Genomic DNA, 19,166 nt, shown 5'->3' with positions numbered 1-19,166 from the left:
AGCTACCTTTGGTGGGGAGGGGGTCAAAACTCCCCAATCTTTGATGATGATTTTCTTGGTGTGCAGGGGTAGCTGAAATTGGAGCTGGAGCATATCAAGTAAACAATGACTGGCATGGCCTCTGAAGGAGGAGCGTTGAAATCAACTCAATTTATTGTTTAAGGCATTTGCCATCACAGATACAGGTATTCGTATATAGTGAGGCTAAATTTGGTATCCATTAGGAATACATAGCAACCTGTTATGAACAGTACAATTCCTTTATGCTAAACAGATTTCACTCGAAGTCACCGTTTAACCTTTTAATGTGAGATTAGAAGCATAATGGTTGTCTAGAGTCTGAGTTACAAAGTTTGCTGACCTTTTCTTACTACCACCTCTTCCTGAGCCGCCTTCTCCTTGGACTGGTTCTGTAACTCGTCTGCAAATAGAATAAGCCACTATTATCACCCAAACTATGTACACAAGTCGGTTTCATTCTGGGCATTTCCTCTTCCTCTTCTAGTCTGCCCCTTCTCCTATCTCAGCCCTCCTTGTTGGTTTTAGTTCACTGTAAACTGGTTCTACTGTGTGGGTGGTTTGACTCGCTTCATTCATACAATTTCTTGGAAAATTCTGCCACCGGTTATACCCAGGCTACTCTGCTAAAAGCCCAGGTGTTGTATGGCTACCCCCTAAGACAGAAGAATTTAGATCTTCTGTTGCCAATATTTGCTTATGATTGTTTAATATAGACTCCAGCATGCTTTCCTTCTCAATGTACAGAGAAATGCAACAGTACCTGTAAGCAACTTCACTGGCTCCCCCATTCAGTTCAGGATCCAGTACAAAATGGTTCTCCATGTCCAACATTTTTAAATGACGTGATTTGGGGCAATCAAGCTGAAAGATCTTAAAGGGAGCAGATTTTCAGGAAGCAGGTGCCAAGCACTGTCTGAAAATCAAACCCCTTTAAGGCATCTCAAGTTGTGCACCCAAAAAGTCAGGCTGTCAGAGTCACTAGTCACTTTTGAAAATCCAGGTCCTTGTATGTTAAACCCTCCATGGTCTTGCTCCAGCCACAGAGCTTGGCTATCTGTGTCTGTCACGCCTCATAGTTCTCCCCTTCTCTCTAGTCCCAGTGTCCTGTTAACAGTAGCCAGATTGCGTTAAAGTGAGAGCCAATTCCTCTGACTCTCCTGTTGTCTGAAACAGCTTCCCTTTTGTCCACCACTGTATCTCCATCTCTTTTCACTGTCAGGTGAAAACAGTCTCCTCTGCCCTCTTCTCTCGTACTTTTTCTCCCTCTGCTAATATTTAAGACAATCTGGGATAAAGTCTGTGTCAAAGACACATTGTAAAATGAGGTTGAGTTGTGCTAATGATCAATGCCAAGCGCTGGTGATGTTCCTAGTGGAGATGAGCAGGTGGTGGGAGATTGCGGGGGGGGATGGTGGTATTTCACATCCTCCCTCCAGATCTCTGGATTTTCTGTGTGCAGAATCAATCAGCTGAGACCTTCTGATAACCTGGTCACCTTTACAGCCAATCACAGTCACTCTGGGTGATGGGTAAACCTGCTCTTATATAACAAATAGGAAAGACAATCCAATCAGTCTCTGTGCAGGGGAGTTTATCCATGAATGGAGAAGAATAGATGCAACTGGAGAAGGCTCTTGCATTTCCCTGTAGTGCGCATTTCACAGAGCAGTGGGCCTAACGCTGATCTTATCCATGTAAGCCAGGGTTCATGAGCTCACTGGAGTTACACTGCAATGGCAACGTCAGACCTAATGCATTTAAAAAATGCAGGCCTGTGCCCTGCAGTGCTACTTACTGTGCAAACGAGTGATTGTCACCTCCAGCGCCAGCTTTTGCTTTTGTTCATTTTGCAATTTACCTGGAATTAACAAATTAATTTTTAGTAGTCAGGGATGACAAAAAAATCTCTGAGGAAATCTGTGTAAATGCTGCAGGTTTCCTTCTCCCCAAATCTGTACAACTTCTGTACAGTGGAATGAAAGGTGTTGAGAGCCTTAATGAGCTAATGGTTTCCCTTAAGACTCCAGTGATTTCCTGTTAATCACACATGCCCAGATAAATGCTGTCTAACCAGTGATGGCAGCTCTGGTGCTCTTTACACTCTATTAATAATGCTGTATGTTTTGGTTTTAGTTTAAATTATGTTTTGCAAGCCTAATCCATTAGGTAGATGGGGCTGCCATTAGTCATTTATCAGTCATTACTTTCATTTGATATACTTAAAATAGCCACATTAGTAGTAACTGAATTTCAGTGCCCCTGTCTGAACTATCAAGTATCAGAGGGGTAGCTGTGTTAGTCTGGATCTGTAAAAAGCAACAGAGTCCTTTGGCACCTTATAGACTAACAGACGTTTTGGAGCATAAGCTTTCGTGGGTGAATACCCACTTCGACAGACGCATGATACTGCTTGTCTGAACTGCCACTTGTCAATATGATTAGCATTTATTTATGGCCTCATAATGCCCAGCACTGTTCCCATGCAGCTCAAATGTTAAAGAATTTGTCAACAACCATATGAGGTGGGTTAGTAATAGCCCCATTTTACAGGTAGGGAAATTGAGGCATAAGGATGCAGTGACTTGCTGTAGACTAGAGCACACAGAGAACCTGTGACAGAGTTGGGGATTCAACCGAGATCTCTTGGCTCCCAGACCACCCTTTCTTTTGGGAAACTCACTTGATCTCCTTATAGCTCAGTCATGCTTGGTGGAGAAAATTGAATAAAACTTAATTTAGGATCTCTTTTGGAAACCAGAGTCTGCTTCCAAGCTGAGATGTTCAAAATGCTTAAAGGAAGGTGTTTTTTTTATGTCGGGCTTTAGCAACTGGGATTCTTAAAAAAGTATTTGCTGACGGTAACTTGTCAGGGAGAAACCTCTGCCATTACGGATCCTACTCTTCCCTTTGCAAAGTCGGTACCTTCCATTGCACTGACGTGCTCCATTCTGAGCTGGTTGTCTGCTTGTAGAGCCTCGATTCTCGAATAGAGATCTTCACGCTCACTCTCCAAGTTACGCAGGGCCTGGTGGAGCTGATCATTCTGGGTGTCTGCCCACTACGTTCAAGAAAGAACCTCAGCATCAGGGCATTGGTTGGTAAAGAAGTTATACAATTCAAAGAAAACACAACGTGGGCCTGGTTGTCAGAAGTCAAAGTGAGCTGAGTGCTCAACACCTCTGAAAATCTGGTCCTGTCTGACTTGTAAATAACACAGTATTGTTTAACCAAAAAAGGAAAGGGTTTGTTTTCAAATTGGCCTCAATCTCTGGCCTGCATAGGTGTATGCCGAAGTTTCTGCACACCTAGAAACATGTATTTCATTGTGTAATTGATTCCATTGCTACAGGACCCACTTGGCCTATAATTGCAATCCAGCCTCTTCTGAAGTGGAATATGGTGGCTATTTAACAGTAAATAGAAATGCCACACAAAATAATACAGTGTGCAACTCAGTCTCAAGGGGAATTCGGTTACCTGAACTAGATGGCTGGGACATCAGGGTTAAAGTCATATGGAGCACATAATATTACATAGAGAGATTTAATGAGTGTATAAACTTTTAAAACAAAGTTCCAGCCTGGGGAAAATCTTATAATCACCTAAATACTGCGATTTAGAAGAGGATATAGATAAAACCTTTGCCATGGTGGAGTTGTATTTGAATTTAACCCATTCATGGTCAGACATCCGTGGTCTCTGACAGCCTGACCAGAGCGGCAGAGGCAACAAGACAACCATACGGTAGAGAATGAGCTTACTTGCAGTTGGTTCTGCAAAACATAGAGCTTGTTCTCCAGTTCAGTGTGATTAGTGGCTGTCTCACTCCACTCTGTTTTTAATGTGTCATAGTGTTCTTTCCAGAGAGCACAGTCGTCTTCTGTGACTGCCAGGGTCCTCTGAAGAACAAAACAACATCCAGGACGCAACGTTGTTAGCTTAGGACTGATCTACACACAACGTTGCTGCACTGTGTGATTTTATACTGGTTTAGTTAAACTGGTACAGCTCTTATATCTGTTTAATGCCGGCTTTTATCTTGCACCTATACAAGCACAAGCTCAACTGACATAACTAGCGATGAACTCAACCTGGTACCCTCCTTTAAATATTCCCCATTCCCCTCATTGAAATGAATACAGCGCAGCAAAATCCAAGCGCGCGCACACATGAATGTGTAGGGTTTTCTCTTTCAAGGTTGTATGCTGACAGCACTCTCTCTAACACCTCTGGGAAATGCAAGGGGAAAGGAGGTTCTGTGCATTTGTAATATAACATGATTGCATTGCCCTGTTTCTGTGTAGTGAGGTAGCACAGAGACACATTAGAATACGGTGCCACCTGATGGGGGGGAGAGAAACAAGCAGGAGCTTTTCATTCTGGAAGTTAAAGGTACATATATGGGCTGGTCTACACTACGGGGGGAAATCAATCTAAGATATGCAACTTCAGCTACGTGAATAACGTAGCTGAAGTCGAAGTATCTTAGATCGAATTACCTACCATCCTCACGGCGCGGGATCGATGTCCGCGGCTCCCCATGTCGACTCCGCTACCGCCGTTTGGGTTGGTGGAGTTCCGGAGTCAACAGGAGCGCATTCCGGGGATCGATATATCGCGTCTAGATGAGACGTGATATATCGATCCCCAAGAAATCAATTGCTACCCGCTGATACAGCGGGAAGTGAAGACATAGCCTCAGACTGTATATACAAGAGGAGTGTTTAGTATAACTGCCGTGAGTTTGACATAAGGGATTACCTGAACTCTTGTGTGTTTCTGTAGATTTAAAACAGATTATTTCTGTGCTGCTTTGTCATAGTGTTTTGTTTTCCAGTGTTGAAAATGCTACTTTGTTCCCTGGCCCAGTGGACAAATGTGGCATAGGAGGACTCATAGTGACATTATTTGTTAGGTATCCGAGGGGTAGCTGTGTTAGTCTGGATCTGTAAAAGCAGCAAAGAGTCCTGTGGCACCTTATAGACTAACAGACGTATTGGAGCATGAGCTTTCGTGGGTGAATACCCACTTGGTCGGATGCATGCATTATTTGTCAGGATTTTGGTCTAAAAAAAGCCACACCAAAGGGCACCCGTCCAGAGCTCTGGACGTACGTTTAAAAAACACAGCAACATCGAGGCTATAAACCATGAAGCTGCCCAAAGCAGCAGCATTTCTCCTTCCCACCACGTTATTTAATCACCCATCATTGGGCTTAGACAACTGAAATATGCCTACACACACGCACCCAAACTTATTATGAGGCATTGTACTGTTAAGTATGGGGCTGGAGGGTAGGGGGCAGAGGGGAAGGACAACCACTTTCGCCTTTGTTCAGTAGTTAAAATATATTATTTTGTACAGTTGTTGAAGATGGTAAAAGGGACAATCCTCTTCTCACTAAAGCCCCAGGGTTTTCCAGTGATTTCCTGGGGAGCAGGATTGGGCCCAACGTTATTGAACTGGCCATGTGATTATATTTTTCAGCAGCCTGAAAACGGGCCCGTCCCTCTAGTTAGGACATCTGTTGTGGGATTCATGTTCCTCACCTGAGTATTCTGTAGCTGCTGTTCTGCTTGGAGTTTCTCCTCCAGCAGCTTCTGCAGAGCTTCTCTTGCTTTCTGCTCGTAGGTCTGCTTTTGGTCCTCCATCTCCATCAGGATTCTCTTCACACTGTCCTTTGAGTAATTCTTTAAAGGGACAATTGAATTGACAGTTGATTAAATATTATCAATGGACTCTTAACCCACTGGTGAGAGACAAGCCTAGAAATTCAAAAAGATCCACCAGGATCCAGTTCAGGATTGCTCTCTCTCTAATACATTCTCCACAACTTTGTCTTGATTCAGTTTTAAATGTCTCAAACACCACTACCTTTGATGGGTTACTGCCCAGTCTCAATGATCTCACTGGATCTGAGTATTAGCACGTACATGGATAAATGCAACAAACTGCAGCAAACAATATAACCATTTTTTCACCCTATTTAATAAAAGCCTTCTGGAAAGTAAGACCTGATCTAATTACATTGTTCTGTGTTTTTACTTGGATGCAAATTTTTTCTTTCTATCTGTTCTCTTTGCTTTTTAAAAAAAAAATCTCATACATTACCTGGGCACAGGTGTGAAGCTGATTTTCAAGGGCCCTCAGTTTACCCTTTAATTTGTCTTCATTCAGCTGACCCTGGAAGAAACAATTGAGGCAAGGTCTGGAATACTGAATTACATAACAACCTCTGCAGATTTCCAAGTGAATCCATCATACTTTGGCTCACTCATGTTTCTGATTTTTCTTCTGCTCCTAGTGTCATACCCAGAGCTGGCCAAATTATTTTCAAAGTCAAAGTTTAGAATAACTTTCAAAATTTCAAAAATAAGTGGGGAAAAATTTAGAATTTCAAAGTTTTGAAAAAAGGGAAAAAAATGAAACACTTGCAGTTCCTCCTCCCTCCCCCATTTTTTCCTAGCCAGCTCTATCAATTATAGGAACGCAGGAGCTCTCAGAAAAGTTAAAGGCACAAAGGAGTCACATGGTTACTCTGGATGAATCTGTTCTGAGAACAGAACTGCTCCCAAGCCCCCACACACAGCCTTGTTTTCTGCTTCACGGTTCTCTCTCGCAACAAAATTTTGGCTTACGGCTCCAGCTGGTGGCAGCATCTTGTCTCAGCATCTTGTCTGTTTTTCCATAGAAAACAGATTGGGTTTGTACTACAAGGAGCTTTGTTGAGGGTGGAGAGAGGAATGGGGAAACTGAGTCTTTTTTTTTTTCAGTGTTAATCAGGTTTTGCAGTTGGATTTGTAAAATGCAGGCTGTATGCAAATCCAGGCAAGGCTTCTAGCAAAGTGCTTGCCTGGACTCTCGTCTTCCACCTCTGATCTGAAGGATGTCAGCACCACTGCCACTCACTATTGTGCGAAGCCACGCTTAACATCCATTGGGTTATTATTTAATATTATATCATGGTAGCATCCAGAGGCCCCACGTAAAATCCGAGCCCTGGCATGCCGGGCACTCTGTCAACACAGAGATGTTTACGCATCCCAGCCCAAAAAGTGTAAAGTCCAATAAATCCAGCCATCAGTTCCCATAACAAACTAGAGGCCAATTGTGTTTAAAAAAAAAAAAAGCGGGGGGGAGGCAGGGGGGGAATTTTGAGAGATATTTTTAGATGCAAGCTACCGGAAGAGACTTCATGCCAGATTCTACTGACAGTCTTTTTAAGCCTGTGGAAAGTGGATGTAAAGCACTGCCAAGTCAGAGTGGTAGCATTTCTCACCCACTCTATATGAGTGTAAGTGAGCACAGAGGGCCAGATGGGAGAATCAGACTTTGTCTATACTTGACAGGGTTTGCTGGTACTAGTAGATTTCTACCAGCAAACTCCCTCCTCCCCCCCAAATGGAGATGCAGCTTTCACCCGCAGGAGCCCTTTGGTCCCCGTAACTTAGACCATTTCCCTGAATGGAGTAAGCTCTACTCCGCAAAAGGATTCTTTCGCCAGAATAACTGTGTTTACACTGGGCTTTTGCCAGCACAGCTATGATGGTTACATGTGGGGAAAAAAAACCCACCCCGACCAACATACCCATGGTGGCGAAACTTAAAACTGTTGACAAGGCTCAGGTTGTATTTTCCAGCCCAGAAGGGATTGCTAAGAAGACACCACAATGCCTCTCTTAGCTGTTCATTCTCACAGTTACATTAGGGTTGTTCCTCATGTCTGAGTTCTCTTAAGATGGCAGCTCACACTTCTCGCAGATCCCTGCCTCAACGGCCTGAAGGCGGCACAGAAGGGAGCTCAAAGTTAGTTGGAGGCCCAGTGTTTGCAAAAGTGGCCGCTGACTTTGGATGCCTCAATCCTTGGGTACACCTCGGGCCCGATTTTCAGAGACTGGATGACCTCAATTCTATGTGGAGTCAATAGAAGCTCCGGATGCTTGGTACTGTGGATTTCAGGTTGGGCTCCCCAAAATTGGGACATCTATGGTCAGTCGCCACTCCAAAATACCTGGCTGCAAAATCCTCCCTCTGCTGCATCCCTGTTCAGCTGTCAGCGAATCACAGCTGGTTTTCTGCGGTGTCCTGGCTAACCCATGATTGGTAGACTGTATCTAATGTTCCCTCCCTCTCTGCTTTTTTTAAACCTGTCATTTTAAATTCCTGGTTTAAAGAAGCAATTTTAAGCATTGTTTTTGGACTGCATTCCCTTTGTTCAAGCACCATGCCCATGCCAAATAAAATGGAGAAAAGTGAACCCTGAAAGTGGCAGCGAGTGGGTGGAAAGAGTCTTTAAACTATGCAGAAAATGTCCCAAATTTCCCAAGGTCAGACATTTTGGGGGATGGGAAAAAATATATTCCGGTGGTGTTTTTACACTTCAAAAGACAGGTCTAAAAAAATCATCACTGGTTACCGTAACCACATGAAACTTAGTTAATTCCTTTCCTCTGAAGATCTCAAAGTATTTTACAAACAGTAATTAAGCTTTACAACAGCCCTGCTGTTATCCTGCTGCTTGCACACGAGGAAACGGAGGCACAGATCGGTTATGCGGGTTGCTGAAGGTTGGTGGCAGAGCTAGGAATAAAACCCAGAGGAAATGGAACCCTACAGTCCTGAATGTAACCCCTTGGCCCAGCTGTTAGATATATTCCTGTTGTACTGATGAACACATTCATTATATTGGTCTAGATGCACCCACAAATATTAAGTAGGATCCGACAGGGATTCTCAGTGTAATTATGACCAGACCATTGTTGTATAGCATGATCACATTTTTCTTTTCCCTTCAGACTTTCTATAGTAGGAGCTACTGGTTCTAAAATGCTGCCTCAAGGTTTGGTGCCTCAGCTAGTTATGGACATGGCAACCGTCACCTAATTTGCTTTAGAGAGGCTTCCAGATGGGACCCCTAAGAGTCTGGCAACTTCATTTGCCAGCTGTGGTCTTGCAGAAGCCTCTCTGAGCGTTTTTCCCCCTGGCCTGTTCTTTTCATCATATGTGCTAAACTATTCCCAGAGGACCAATTTCTAAATATCATTTACTTTGTTTGCTCTGTTGGCTACACCACCAGCAACAAATAAATGTTGATTGTCTCCTGAAGGGCTAAAAGCAGAGGGAGCAGAGAAATCTATTTTCTATAGCAAAGACATTAAGAAGCAAAGTGCACCCACCTGTTTCTAATCTGAGGTTTCATGGCTACTTCCTGCCAGTGTGTGTGTCAGCGTGTTTTTTCCTGCTCGTATTATATTTGTCAGAAGCATTTTACGGAGGAAGTCTCAAACCGCAGTACATCTTAACACATTTTTTGCTCCATCTCACCCAATCGCTTGGCTCCTCTGCTCTGACAGAACTCTTTAAGATCTTTTTTTTTTTTTTTAAGTCTAGTTCCAAATTAACGTTTTTTAACAGCAAATATTTTGCAGTGCAACTTGATTTTAAATTTCTATTTTAAAATGTGCTTTATGACCTAGTCCATAATGGCTTATACTTTTCAGAAGTAGTTGCTTAATGTCACCTCCAGGCTGCTGGTTAAAAAATCTACTCTGGGTCAGCTGTAATCAGAAATTGTTACCATCCGCTGCCTGTTTGGTGAGCCATGGGAACTAGATTTGGGGGGATGGAGGCCCTAATTCAGCAGAACACTTAAGGGTGTGTTTGTTTAAGTGTTTTGCTGATTCAGGGCCCTGGGCCTGTGCTTTGTGAAGAGTGTCCATATAACACAAACTGCTGCCGCAGCTGGCTCTACGTCATCTCCTGATTGCTTGTCTCAACGGAGCAGCAAAGAAGTGAACAGACTTTAACTTGAAGGGGCTCCCTCCAACATATATCAAGAAAGGATTGAGATACAGTGCGTGGGAGAAGCTTGCGCTGCTGCTGTCTGTGTTGTATCTGTTTTGGCGGATGAATAGATATATTCAGCCTCCAGGATTGTGAGTCTAGCACCTTCATCAGAATGAAATTCTTTCCCATTCACTGGCGGTTTAAACTGAGACGCCTGCTCCGTTCGGTTCTGGATTCATTCTTGGCACTGTTATTTAGCACCTCATCTTGGCAGCTTTTGGCAGGAGAACACACAGAAACAAGCTGTTGCAGAGCTTACCGAGGCTATCCCTCTTGTTAAAATCCCTCTTTCTCCCTTTGTTTCAATACACAAAATGGGGTGGGTTTTTTTTAAATCAGTGTTTTCTCAATTGAAAAATGGTGCTTCAATCTGAATGAAAAATGGTGTGAAAAAATTCATTTTGGCTCAAATCTTTTTTGGTCTCCCCTTCCTCAAAAAAATTGAAACAAAAGTTTGTTTCAAAATGAAAACTATTTTTCAGGGGGGCAATTAAGATTTTTTTATGGTCTTTTCCCCCCACGATCTTAGACTTTTTTCCTACTGGAAAAGGGGGAGAAACATGAGTGACAGAAAATGGGGAAAAATCCTCAAAACTTTTTAAAAAAGAAACACGACGAGAAACATTTTTAGTTCAAAACTTAATGAAAACTTACATTTCATCCCAACATTTTTTGTCCAAAGCATTAAAAAAAAAGAATGAAAATTTCAAACAAAAAAGAAAGTTTTCATAACAATGGAGAGTTGTTTTTCAGTTGGCTCTAAAATGAAACAATTTTGGGAGAAAGGGCGATGATATTCACATGCTAAATAGTTCTGAGCTCAGTCATGTCCCCTTGCAGACACGGCTCAGCTTCAGAGCTATACCATCTTCTCCTTTAGGAGAGAAGGATAATCCCAAAATTAGAAGACCAGAAGCAGAGCTGGAATAAGCAAGACCTGATGGGGTTTCCCCCCTTGCACGCATGGGACTCTGCCCTGGCAGATCCTGGCATAATCCTAAAGCCGACTAGAAGTACGCAGCGTAGCCATTTGGTACCTTCCAAGATTTTTCTGATGCTTGCAGCAATGTGGATAAAAGCTCCTGTAAAATCACCATCTTCTGCTTCAGCAGCAGCTCTCGATGTAACGCCTCCTGTAGGCAAAATGAGAAAGCCAGGCTAATATAGGTGCTCTGAATGTGTCTCACTGACCCTAGTTCATCTGGACATCCCCTCTAGGACTCATTAGAGCTATTTTCACTCCTCACTGTGTTTTGGGAACTTATTCCCTGGGCTTCAGTAGCTGCTCCTTTTGTTTTCCTGGCCACCTTAAAACTAGGTGCATGATACCAGTTTAATAAAAGCTACATCCTCACACGCACCCTCCACCCATTTCTAGAACCGTATTTATAATTTTTGTGCTTACCTTGAGGTAGTTAGAAAGTTGAATGATTTCCTAAAAGTGAAAGAAAAGTGCAGTAAAATCCAGATTCAGTTTGTGCAAACCTTCTATTTGATTATATTTTAAAATCCAATCACTTAGTCCATAAAGGAAACGATTTTGCCAGAGCCTGCAATCAGTGCTATGAGTTCTAACAAGAATTAAATGGGAACCCTACGTTATCACATTCTCTGAGCAATGGTAATAAGCTGTACAGACCTTTACTGTGCTTAGGCCTGTGCAATAATATAGCTGTTCTGTCATTCATTGGCTCAACCCAAAGTAGGTATTTTACTGCAATCAGTGCTTTCCCTGGAACAAGACTGTCCCTGTCTACTGCATTAGATGTACTGTCATAGATCTTCCTGTCAGTAAATTAGTTTCCAGCAATCTCTGTCATCTACATTCCAAGAAGAAATAATCAGGAGCAAATCCTGTTTTCGTTGACACTGTTCAAACCCTGGAAGTGTAGAATTTGGTCCATTAACGTTAATGTTTCTTAGGACAACAGGATTCTCGTAGGCATTTCCATACGGGTTATTCATACATTTTGCTTACCTTATCTAGCACTGCTATTCCACAGCTAAAATAAAAAAAGACAAGGATTTGCTTAAGATGGACGTGATATAGATTTATGAAAAAGATCACAAGAATGGGTGCGCTGAAAATACTTGCTAGGAAGAGGAGCAATCATATGACGATTCATAGAACAATAAATAATGCCAATAAAAATAATTCTTTTCACTCGTATAGCACCTTGCATCTAAGTACGTCAAAGTGCCTTTACAGGTATCCGTGAATCCCCAGCCCCGCAGAAGCAGGAAGAATGTGCTCCTAATAGGATAGATGACAAAATACTTACTCTGTTTGTTGGCTTGAATTTTTCTTTATTGCGCTAGATTCTGTTAATGTTTGAGTGCCTGTTAAGATAAAATTGAGAGGGTGGGCTACTGGTTCCTAAATTGTCAGCAGATAGCTAGTATAAAACCCCTCATTCACAGCTGCACTTTTCATTCTGAAGGCTCATAAAGTACTTTACCAACTATATATAGGGATTATTTCAGCCATCGCTGGGATGACACATGGCAGTTTAAACTGCACACGGCAGCATAACACAACAATTTAGGGCGGGAGTATGCAGCTGAAAATACAAGTGGAATTTAAGTAATTTACTTAAGCTAAAATTTGGCCAAGCTACTGGCAAACACGCCTATTTCTGAGAAAAGTGCCATGGAGATTTTAATGATCATAAGTGTTCAGAGCCTCCATTTTACGTCTGTATGCAACGATGGCTCCCTCTGCAGCACAGTGCCATTTTGCAGCAGGCTGGGGCACCGAGGTCATTACTGACTCAGCACAAAGAATAGCACCTGGTGAATCAACGTATTCTTATCATGCAGGGTTTGGAAAGGGAAAAATGTCAGATTTGGCTGAAACAGAACATCCTCCTTGAACACTGGAACAGGGCTTCTAGGAACAGGAACTCTTTTGGCATGTGTTAGTATTGTGTCTGATCCTGCTCCCATGCAATTCAGAGGCAAAACACCCATTGATTTTCAGAGGTGCAGGTTCCAGTACATTGTAATTTGACACCTGAGGGGATTCTTTATCAATACAGATCCTCTTTCTCTGCCTGCTTTGGGAGTCCAAACCAAAATAATCCAGGTGATTCCCTTGAACCTTGGAGGTTTAAATAAAATGCAGCCCCCAGATCCCAGTAAGCTTGAGTTCCCTTTTGCAAAGCCTAAGCCTCATTTAGCCAGTCTTCTTGTACCTCGGCTAAGCTTGGAGATGTCTTTGGGGAGGATGTTTTGTGATGAAATGCCACAGGAGTGCCAGTTGTTCTGCGTGCGAGGATCATTGAGACTGTGCTGGGGATGTTTGTGATGGATCATGGAGGAGCTGTTGTTCTGAAATGAAATGAGAGTTTAATTTTTATAATGGCCTATTAAAAATCAGGAGAGAAAAGGGGAAGCAACTAACCAAGTGGCATGGTGTCACTTTGAATTGTGCACCTGAAGAAGTGGGTATTCACCCACGAAAGCTCATGCTGCAAAACGTCTGTTAGTCTATAAGGTGCCACAGGACTCTTTGCTGCTTCTACAGAACCAGACTAACACGGCTACCCCTCTGATACTTTGAATTGTATAGATCAGGGGTAGGTAACCTGTGGCACCAGGGCCAGTGCAACCTATTAGGTGACCTAGGTGGTCGCCTAGGGCGCTAGGATTTGAGGGGCGGCATTTTCTTTGGCGGCGGCTGGATCTTCGGCTGCCCCGGTCGTCGCCGGCATTTAGGTGGAGGGAGCTGGGGCAGGGGGGCGCGGGGAGGGCCGCCTGCAGCAAGTAAGGGGGTGGGAGCGGCACGCAGGGGAACTCCCCGCCCCAGCTCACCCCTGCTCCGCCTCCTCCCTGAGCACGCCGTGGGTGCCTCACTTCTCCCGCCTCCCAGGCTTGCGGCGCCTAAGCTGATTGGCGCCGCAAGCCTGGGAGGCGGGAGAAGTGAAGCAGCGACGGCGTGCTTGGGGAGGAGGCGGAGCAGGGGGGAGCTGGGGTGGGCAGCTGCCGCACGGCTCCCCGGGCGGAGGGAGGGGAGCTGCCATGGCGGGGTGGGGGGTACCTCAGGGCATGGGGGTGGGGAGCTGCCGGGGGGGGGGGCTCAGGGCGGAGGAGGGGCGCCTCAGGGCAGGGGGACGGGGGAGGGCGCAAGGTGGAAGTTTCGCTTACAGTGCGAAACATCCTTGCACCTGCTCTGTATGACACGTGTGCCAAAGGCGGCACGCGAGCTGGTTTTCAGTGGCACTCACACTGCCCGGGTCCTGGCCATGGTCCGGGGGGCTCTGCATTTTAATTTAATTTTAAATGAAGCTTCTTAAACATTTTAAAAACCTTATTTACTTTACATACAACACTAGTTTAGTTATATATTATAGACTTTTAGAAAGAGACCTTCTAAAAACGTTAAAATGTATCACTGGCACATGAAACCTTAAATTAGAGTGAATAAATGAAGACTCGGCACACCACTTCTGAAAGGTTGCCGACCCCTGGTATAGACTGTGCAACTGACCTGGGGAATAACATGGGTGAAGACTGAGGGATACAGTGATTTTTGGGTGCAAGGCCTAATTTTTCAGAAGGTGCTGAGCACCCTCAACTCCCACTGGAGTCAGTGCAAGGTGTAGCCACTCAGCAACACTGATGGGGCAGTGGGGGAACCTGCTAACTGCTGGTAGAGTGTGAAGCAGCAGGGAAAGAAAGTGCCTCTGAGAGGCCAGGAGGCCAGTTGCTTCACTAACCACACGGAGAGTAAGAAAAGAGCTTTTGATGCCCTGAGTTAGCTCCTGGCTAGCATTGCTGCTAGCACCTGGCTAGTTGTAGGCTTAGATATTTGTTCTGCACTCATCAGAGTTATATCTGAGTGCCTCTCCAGGATCTCTGGTAGTAAGAGCATGAGCTCTTTTCTCCCTTACTTCAGTTCCTCAGAGCCCCCTGCAGGTACTAGGATGAGAGTAGTTCTGCAGCCAAAGTTACAGGCACATGGGCTGCAAGCATGTGAACGCCTGCTCCAAGGTCTTGCTGTCTGGCTTGTAATTAAACCCAGCGATCAAAAGAAGTAAACAGTAGCATGAGGTAAATAATTGTCCTCCACACTCATGCCTTGTAGAGGAGCCCCCAGGACATGTCTGTGCTTTTATTTTATTGTCCTTGGTTGTTCATTTAAGTTAAAAGACCCTTGGATAACTTTACTTAGGTACGAAAACAGATGGGGGGATTATTTCATCTGAAAGGCTGTGAGTTTAGAAGGTACAACCTGATTGTCTGACTCTGGAGCATTTATGTATGATCGTAATCTGGTTTTATTAAATGCATTGGCTCATCTGGTTCACTGCTGGCTACGTATAACATCGGTAGGCTTGGCAGAGTCATTTTGATTTTTATCCATTTAATTTTTCACAGTTGAGAGAAATTATGGGGCAGTCAACATTACTTGTCAAAATATACAAAGTAAATATCCTTAAATCAAACTCCAATAAGTTCTCACACAGCATCTTTAAAACTTTGCCTATCTGTAAATTTTGGTTACTATCGATGAAAATACTTGATTGGTTGTATATGTGTGGTGATATCAATGTTTACTGATAAAAATCTAATACTTCCAAGCCTAAATATAGGATAATGTGTAGTTTGTAAGAAGGATGCTGAAATTAGGACACAATCAGACACGCATTACTAACTCATCATGAGAAAATTCCTCCCACTAAAGATGCTGATGGGAAATCATGCTTCCATAGGTTCATCCAAAGAAAGCCAACTGCTTATGGTGATCATCTCAGATCTTTTGATGAGAATGAGAGGCAATTTGCACAAGTGGAAAACAATTATTTTGCTACCAAAATGCAGGTTTGAACTATGAGAAATGGCTGCAAATCTCCCTCTGGGTCAAAGTTCAAGATTTTGAAAGCAGGAGAGGAACACAAGAGAGTGACAGGACAAAATCTTGCCCTTGATCAAGTTTGGGAATCATCAAGGAAATATCCATTTTTGTCACTGAATTCTCAGTTTTTTGCCATCAAATATTTAGACCCTAATCCCAAACCTCTTGTAGTCAATGGAAAGACTCCCATTGATTCTAGTGAACATTGGATAAGGCCCATAGTCAGTAGCCAACCATCTATGAAAAGTATGATTGTCATAGCTGCAGCTGTTACCTGGAGGGATGTGGGTGACCTCAAATCCATCCAGGAGGATGCTTCCTTGGGGGTGCCTGTTGCACACTCTAGTCCCGGAGATGCCGGTGTCCCAGTAGGAAACCTCACTTGTTTCTTTTCTTCTTCGGTGGCTAAGTTCCTTCTCTTCAGGAACTCTTTCTGGCGGGGGCTCTGGGACTGCTCCTCTGCCTCCTTTTTCCGACATTGCCTCACATGGCGACATGTGGTGACATTGTTTCTCCTCCACAAGCTCTCACGGGTCCGTTGCCAGCGCTCACACTTCTCGTCGTAACTCTCACTCAGACGCCTGCACCGACGCGGGGACGTCTCAGTTTGACTGATCATATTGTCCACGGCTCCACACACAACACACCAACCTGTGATGATCTCCTGGCTGCTTTGGTGAAGTTCTTTCCTAATGAAACCAAAGGGGGTGGGGGAGGGAGAGACATTTTAAGTGAAAACAAATGATCAGGCTGGAGGCTGAATAAATGTATGAGACACCCCAACTCTAGGAATATTCTCCTTATTCAGTGGATGCAGGTGGCATCCTTTTCCCGACATCTCTCTATCCCCAGCCATAGATAAACACACATACACACACACACACACACACATGATTGCTCCTTGAAGTAGATTTTCCAGTGTTTTATCCAGTTCAGTTTCAATCATGTTCAAAATGATGAAGTTTCTACCACCTTCCTTGGGAGATTTATTCTTCAATCTTAGATCTTGCCATTATCAAATACCTCCTGCTGTTTGGTCTAAATTTTTTTTTTTGCTCAGTTTCAGCCCGCTGCTCCTAGTTATAACTCCTTGGCCCACCTGAAAAAGTAAGACTGCAGCAAGAATAATGGCTCCTGGTATTTCCGTAGTAGTGGCCTTGCATTCCTTTTCTCCATACATATATTTTTCCAGTCTGTTCCCAAAGACTAACTGTAGATGTAGGAAATTTGCTATTATATAATTTACTTTTCATGCAGCTGCATGTATTTCTAAATCCTGTTTGCCTTCTGTGCACACCCAGAGAGGCCTGGGACATGGAGCTTGTCTGCATGGGTTTTTCTATAGAACCTTTGGAAAAATCCCATGTTGTTTCTGTCTCATCAGTTTTAAGAGCCCTTACTATCTGAAGATAATTGTCACCCTAATGTTGAGTGCTGCATTTTTTCAGCTCCCCTTCCTTTCCACTCACCTTTTGCAATAGCTTGACTTAAATGGTACATTCCAGTTTGCACTCTGCACGTTTTTCTTTCCTTTTCCTCACCAAAGCTTGTCTGGCTGTAATGCCGTGTCCTTAATTCTCCTGGCTAATGGCACTGCCTCCGGTCCCCTTCTGTTGTAAATATTAAATACATTAATGTTTACTCGTGTTAGAAACATTGTTGGACTCGAGATGAGGGGAGAGCAAGCAGGAGAGCTGAATGGCACTGCTCAGCCCAGTCCCTTTGCCTCCACTTCTGTTTGTGTATAGCTCAAGTAAAGCAGGTAGGTTGCACCAGAGGCCTGCCCTAAGAATGAGCCCCTTTGTTTGGGCATTACCTCCCTACACTGTGTACATGTGCAGAGTGAATGATAATCCCTTCCCTCCACTTCCTCCTACAGAATTCTTTGCTCACTTGCAAGCTTCTCTCTTACTTGCTTTACTAGACTGTGGCCACATGGAAGGTGTTTGGGTCTTCTCCTCTTCACCAGTGAGGGAGAAAACAGAGCATAACATGACACACGCTGACAAAATCCCTAAAACGTTACATTTTCTCTACTACACCTCCTTATTAGCCTGCACTTTTTCCTCAAGGACACATAGCTGGTGGGGTGCAGGCGGTGGAGGGCATCGCCTGGGTCCTAGTGCCCACACAGTGTGTGATGAAGGGGACTGCCCTGCTCGGTTCTGGGCGTTGCGGGGAGGAGTATCACACTGCAGCCCTGGGATGGAATATCCATTTTATTTTGACTAGCTAACAGGATCCAAACTGAGGGCCTGGTTCTCCTTTCACTCACCCAGGTTTTATCTCCATTGACTCCAGTGGAGTTACTGTGGGTTGATACAGGTGCAAATGAGCGAAAAAAGCAAATTCCCGTCTCCAGATTTTCAAAAGTGCTCAGAGGCAGCAGCTTCCATTCAGAGCAATGGAGAATCTTCTCTATCCCCACTGAGGATAGTGCAAAGCTCTTTGGAATATCTGGCCATTTAGGGTATATCTACACTGCAGCTGGGAACGATGCTCCCTGCCGAGTGAGACAGACTCCTGCTAGCAAACTAGCATGCTAGAAACAGCAGTGTGGATGTTGCAGCTCAGATGGCAGATGGACACTCAAGCCCATCTGACCCCCTGGGTCTGAGCGTGGGTGGATAGCTGAGTAGTTTTTTTGGTAACTGGAGCTGCAGCGTCCACACTGCTATTTCTAGCACACTAGCTCAAGCCCTGCTACCAAAAAAAAAAAAAAAAAGGCACTTGTGGAAGGCATTTCAAGGGTTTTATGCATGACTACTAACAGAGGAAGGGGAGAAAGGAATATATAGATTAGCCAAGAAACACAGAAGACTTGGCAGCTGCGAAGTGTGTCAAAGAAGAAAATAGAAGAGAACTGGTGGAAGGTAGTCAAACCATTAGGAGATGGCCAAGGTTTTATGAGAAACTGCTCAATGAAGAGAATGTGAAGAAATCGTTGTGGGAAGTATGCGCAAGCAGCAGCTTCATAAGCCCTACGACCAATGTGGAGCCTCAGCACTGAAGATGATGAAACATGGGAATGCAGTGGGAGTGGACAGTGTACCACAGGAGGCTTTTAAAGCAGTGGTTCTCCAACTTTTGCACTGGTGACCCCTTTCACACAGCAAGCCTCTGAGTGCGACCCTCCTTATAAATTAAAAACACTTTTTTTGTATATTTAACACCATTATAAATGCTGGAGGCAAAGTAGGGTTTGGGGTGGAGGCTGACAGCTTGTGACCCCCCATGTAATAACTTTGTGACTCCCTGAGGGGTCCCGACCCCCAGTTTGAGAACCCCTGATTTAACGCATTCACCCATGAGGTCGTGGTGATGATGACAGACTTCTTCAACTTTCTGTACTGGGAAATGCCCGACAAGTGGAGGAAGAGCACACTGGTCCCTATCTTCAAGCGTAAAGGAGATGTGCAGGAATGTACAAATTACCAACCCA

General features: G+C 44.1%; 1 protein-coding gene across 4 annotated transcripts in view; it reads right to left on the bottom strand.

Moving 5' to 3' along the window:
• The window catches only part of TRAF3IP3 (TRAF3 interacting protein 3), a 28,683-nt gene that overhangs the window by 3,977 nt on the left and 5,540 nt on the right, over positions 1-19,166 (bottom strand). For 3 of the 4 annotated variants that reach the window (XM_045014274.1, XR_006578944.1, XR_006578945.1), the window contains exons 2-14: positions 17,194-17,334; positions 15,999-16,413; positions 13,062-13,197; positions 12,150-12,207; positions 11,846-11,870; positions 11,273-11,302; positions 10,905-11,000; positions 6,133-6,204; positions 5,571-5,711; positions 3,783-3,920; positions 2,944-3,079; positions 1,817-1,879; positions 362-421 (exon numbers count right to left, since the gene is read on the bottom strand). In XM_045014274.1, coding sequence (XP_044870209.1) covers positions 362-421; positions 1,817-1,879; positions 2,944-3,079; positions 3,783-3,920; positions 5,571-5,711; positions 6,133-6,204; positions 10,905-11,000; positions 11,273-11,302; positions 11,846-11,870; positions 12,150-12,207; positions 13,062-13,197; positions 15,999-16,343 — 1,300 coding nt within the window. In that variant the 5' untranslated portion in view covers positions 16,344-16,413; positions 17,194-17,334. The remainder of the gene's footprint in view (positions 1-361; positions 422-1,816; positions 1,880-2,943; positions 3,080-3,782; positions 3,921-5,570; positions 5,712-6,132; positions 6,205-10,904; positions 11,001-11,272; positions 11,303-11,845; positions 11,871-12,149; positions 12,208-13,061; positions 13,198-15,998; positions 16,414-17,193; positions 17,335-19,166) is intronic. The other variant, XM_045014273.1, reaches the window with a different exon arrangement.

This window comes from Mauremys mutica, chromosome 4 (genome assembly GCF_020497125.1).
Source record: "Mauremys mutica isolate MM-2020 ecotype Southern chromosome 4, ASM2049712v1, whole genome shotgun sequence".
Classification (NCBI taxonomy): domain Eukaryota; kingdom Metazoa; phylum Chordata; order Testudines; family Geoemydidae; genus Mauremys; species Mauremys mutica.
Note: the sequence above shows the minus strand (reverse complement) of the source record. Positions and strands in the feature narration are given on the sequence as shown.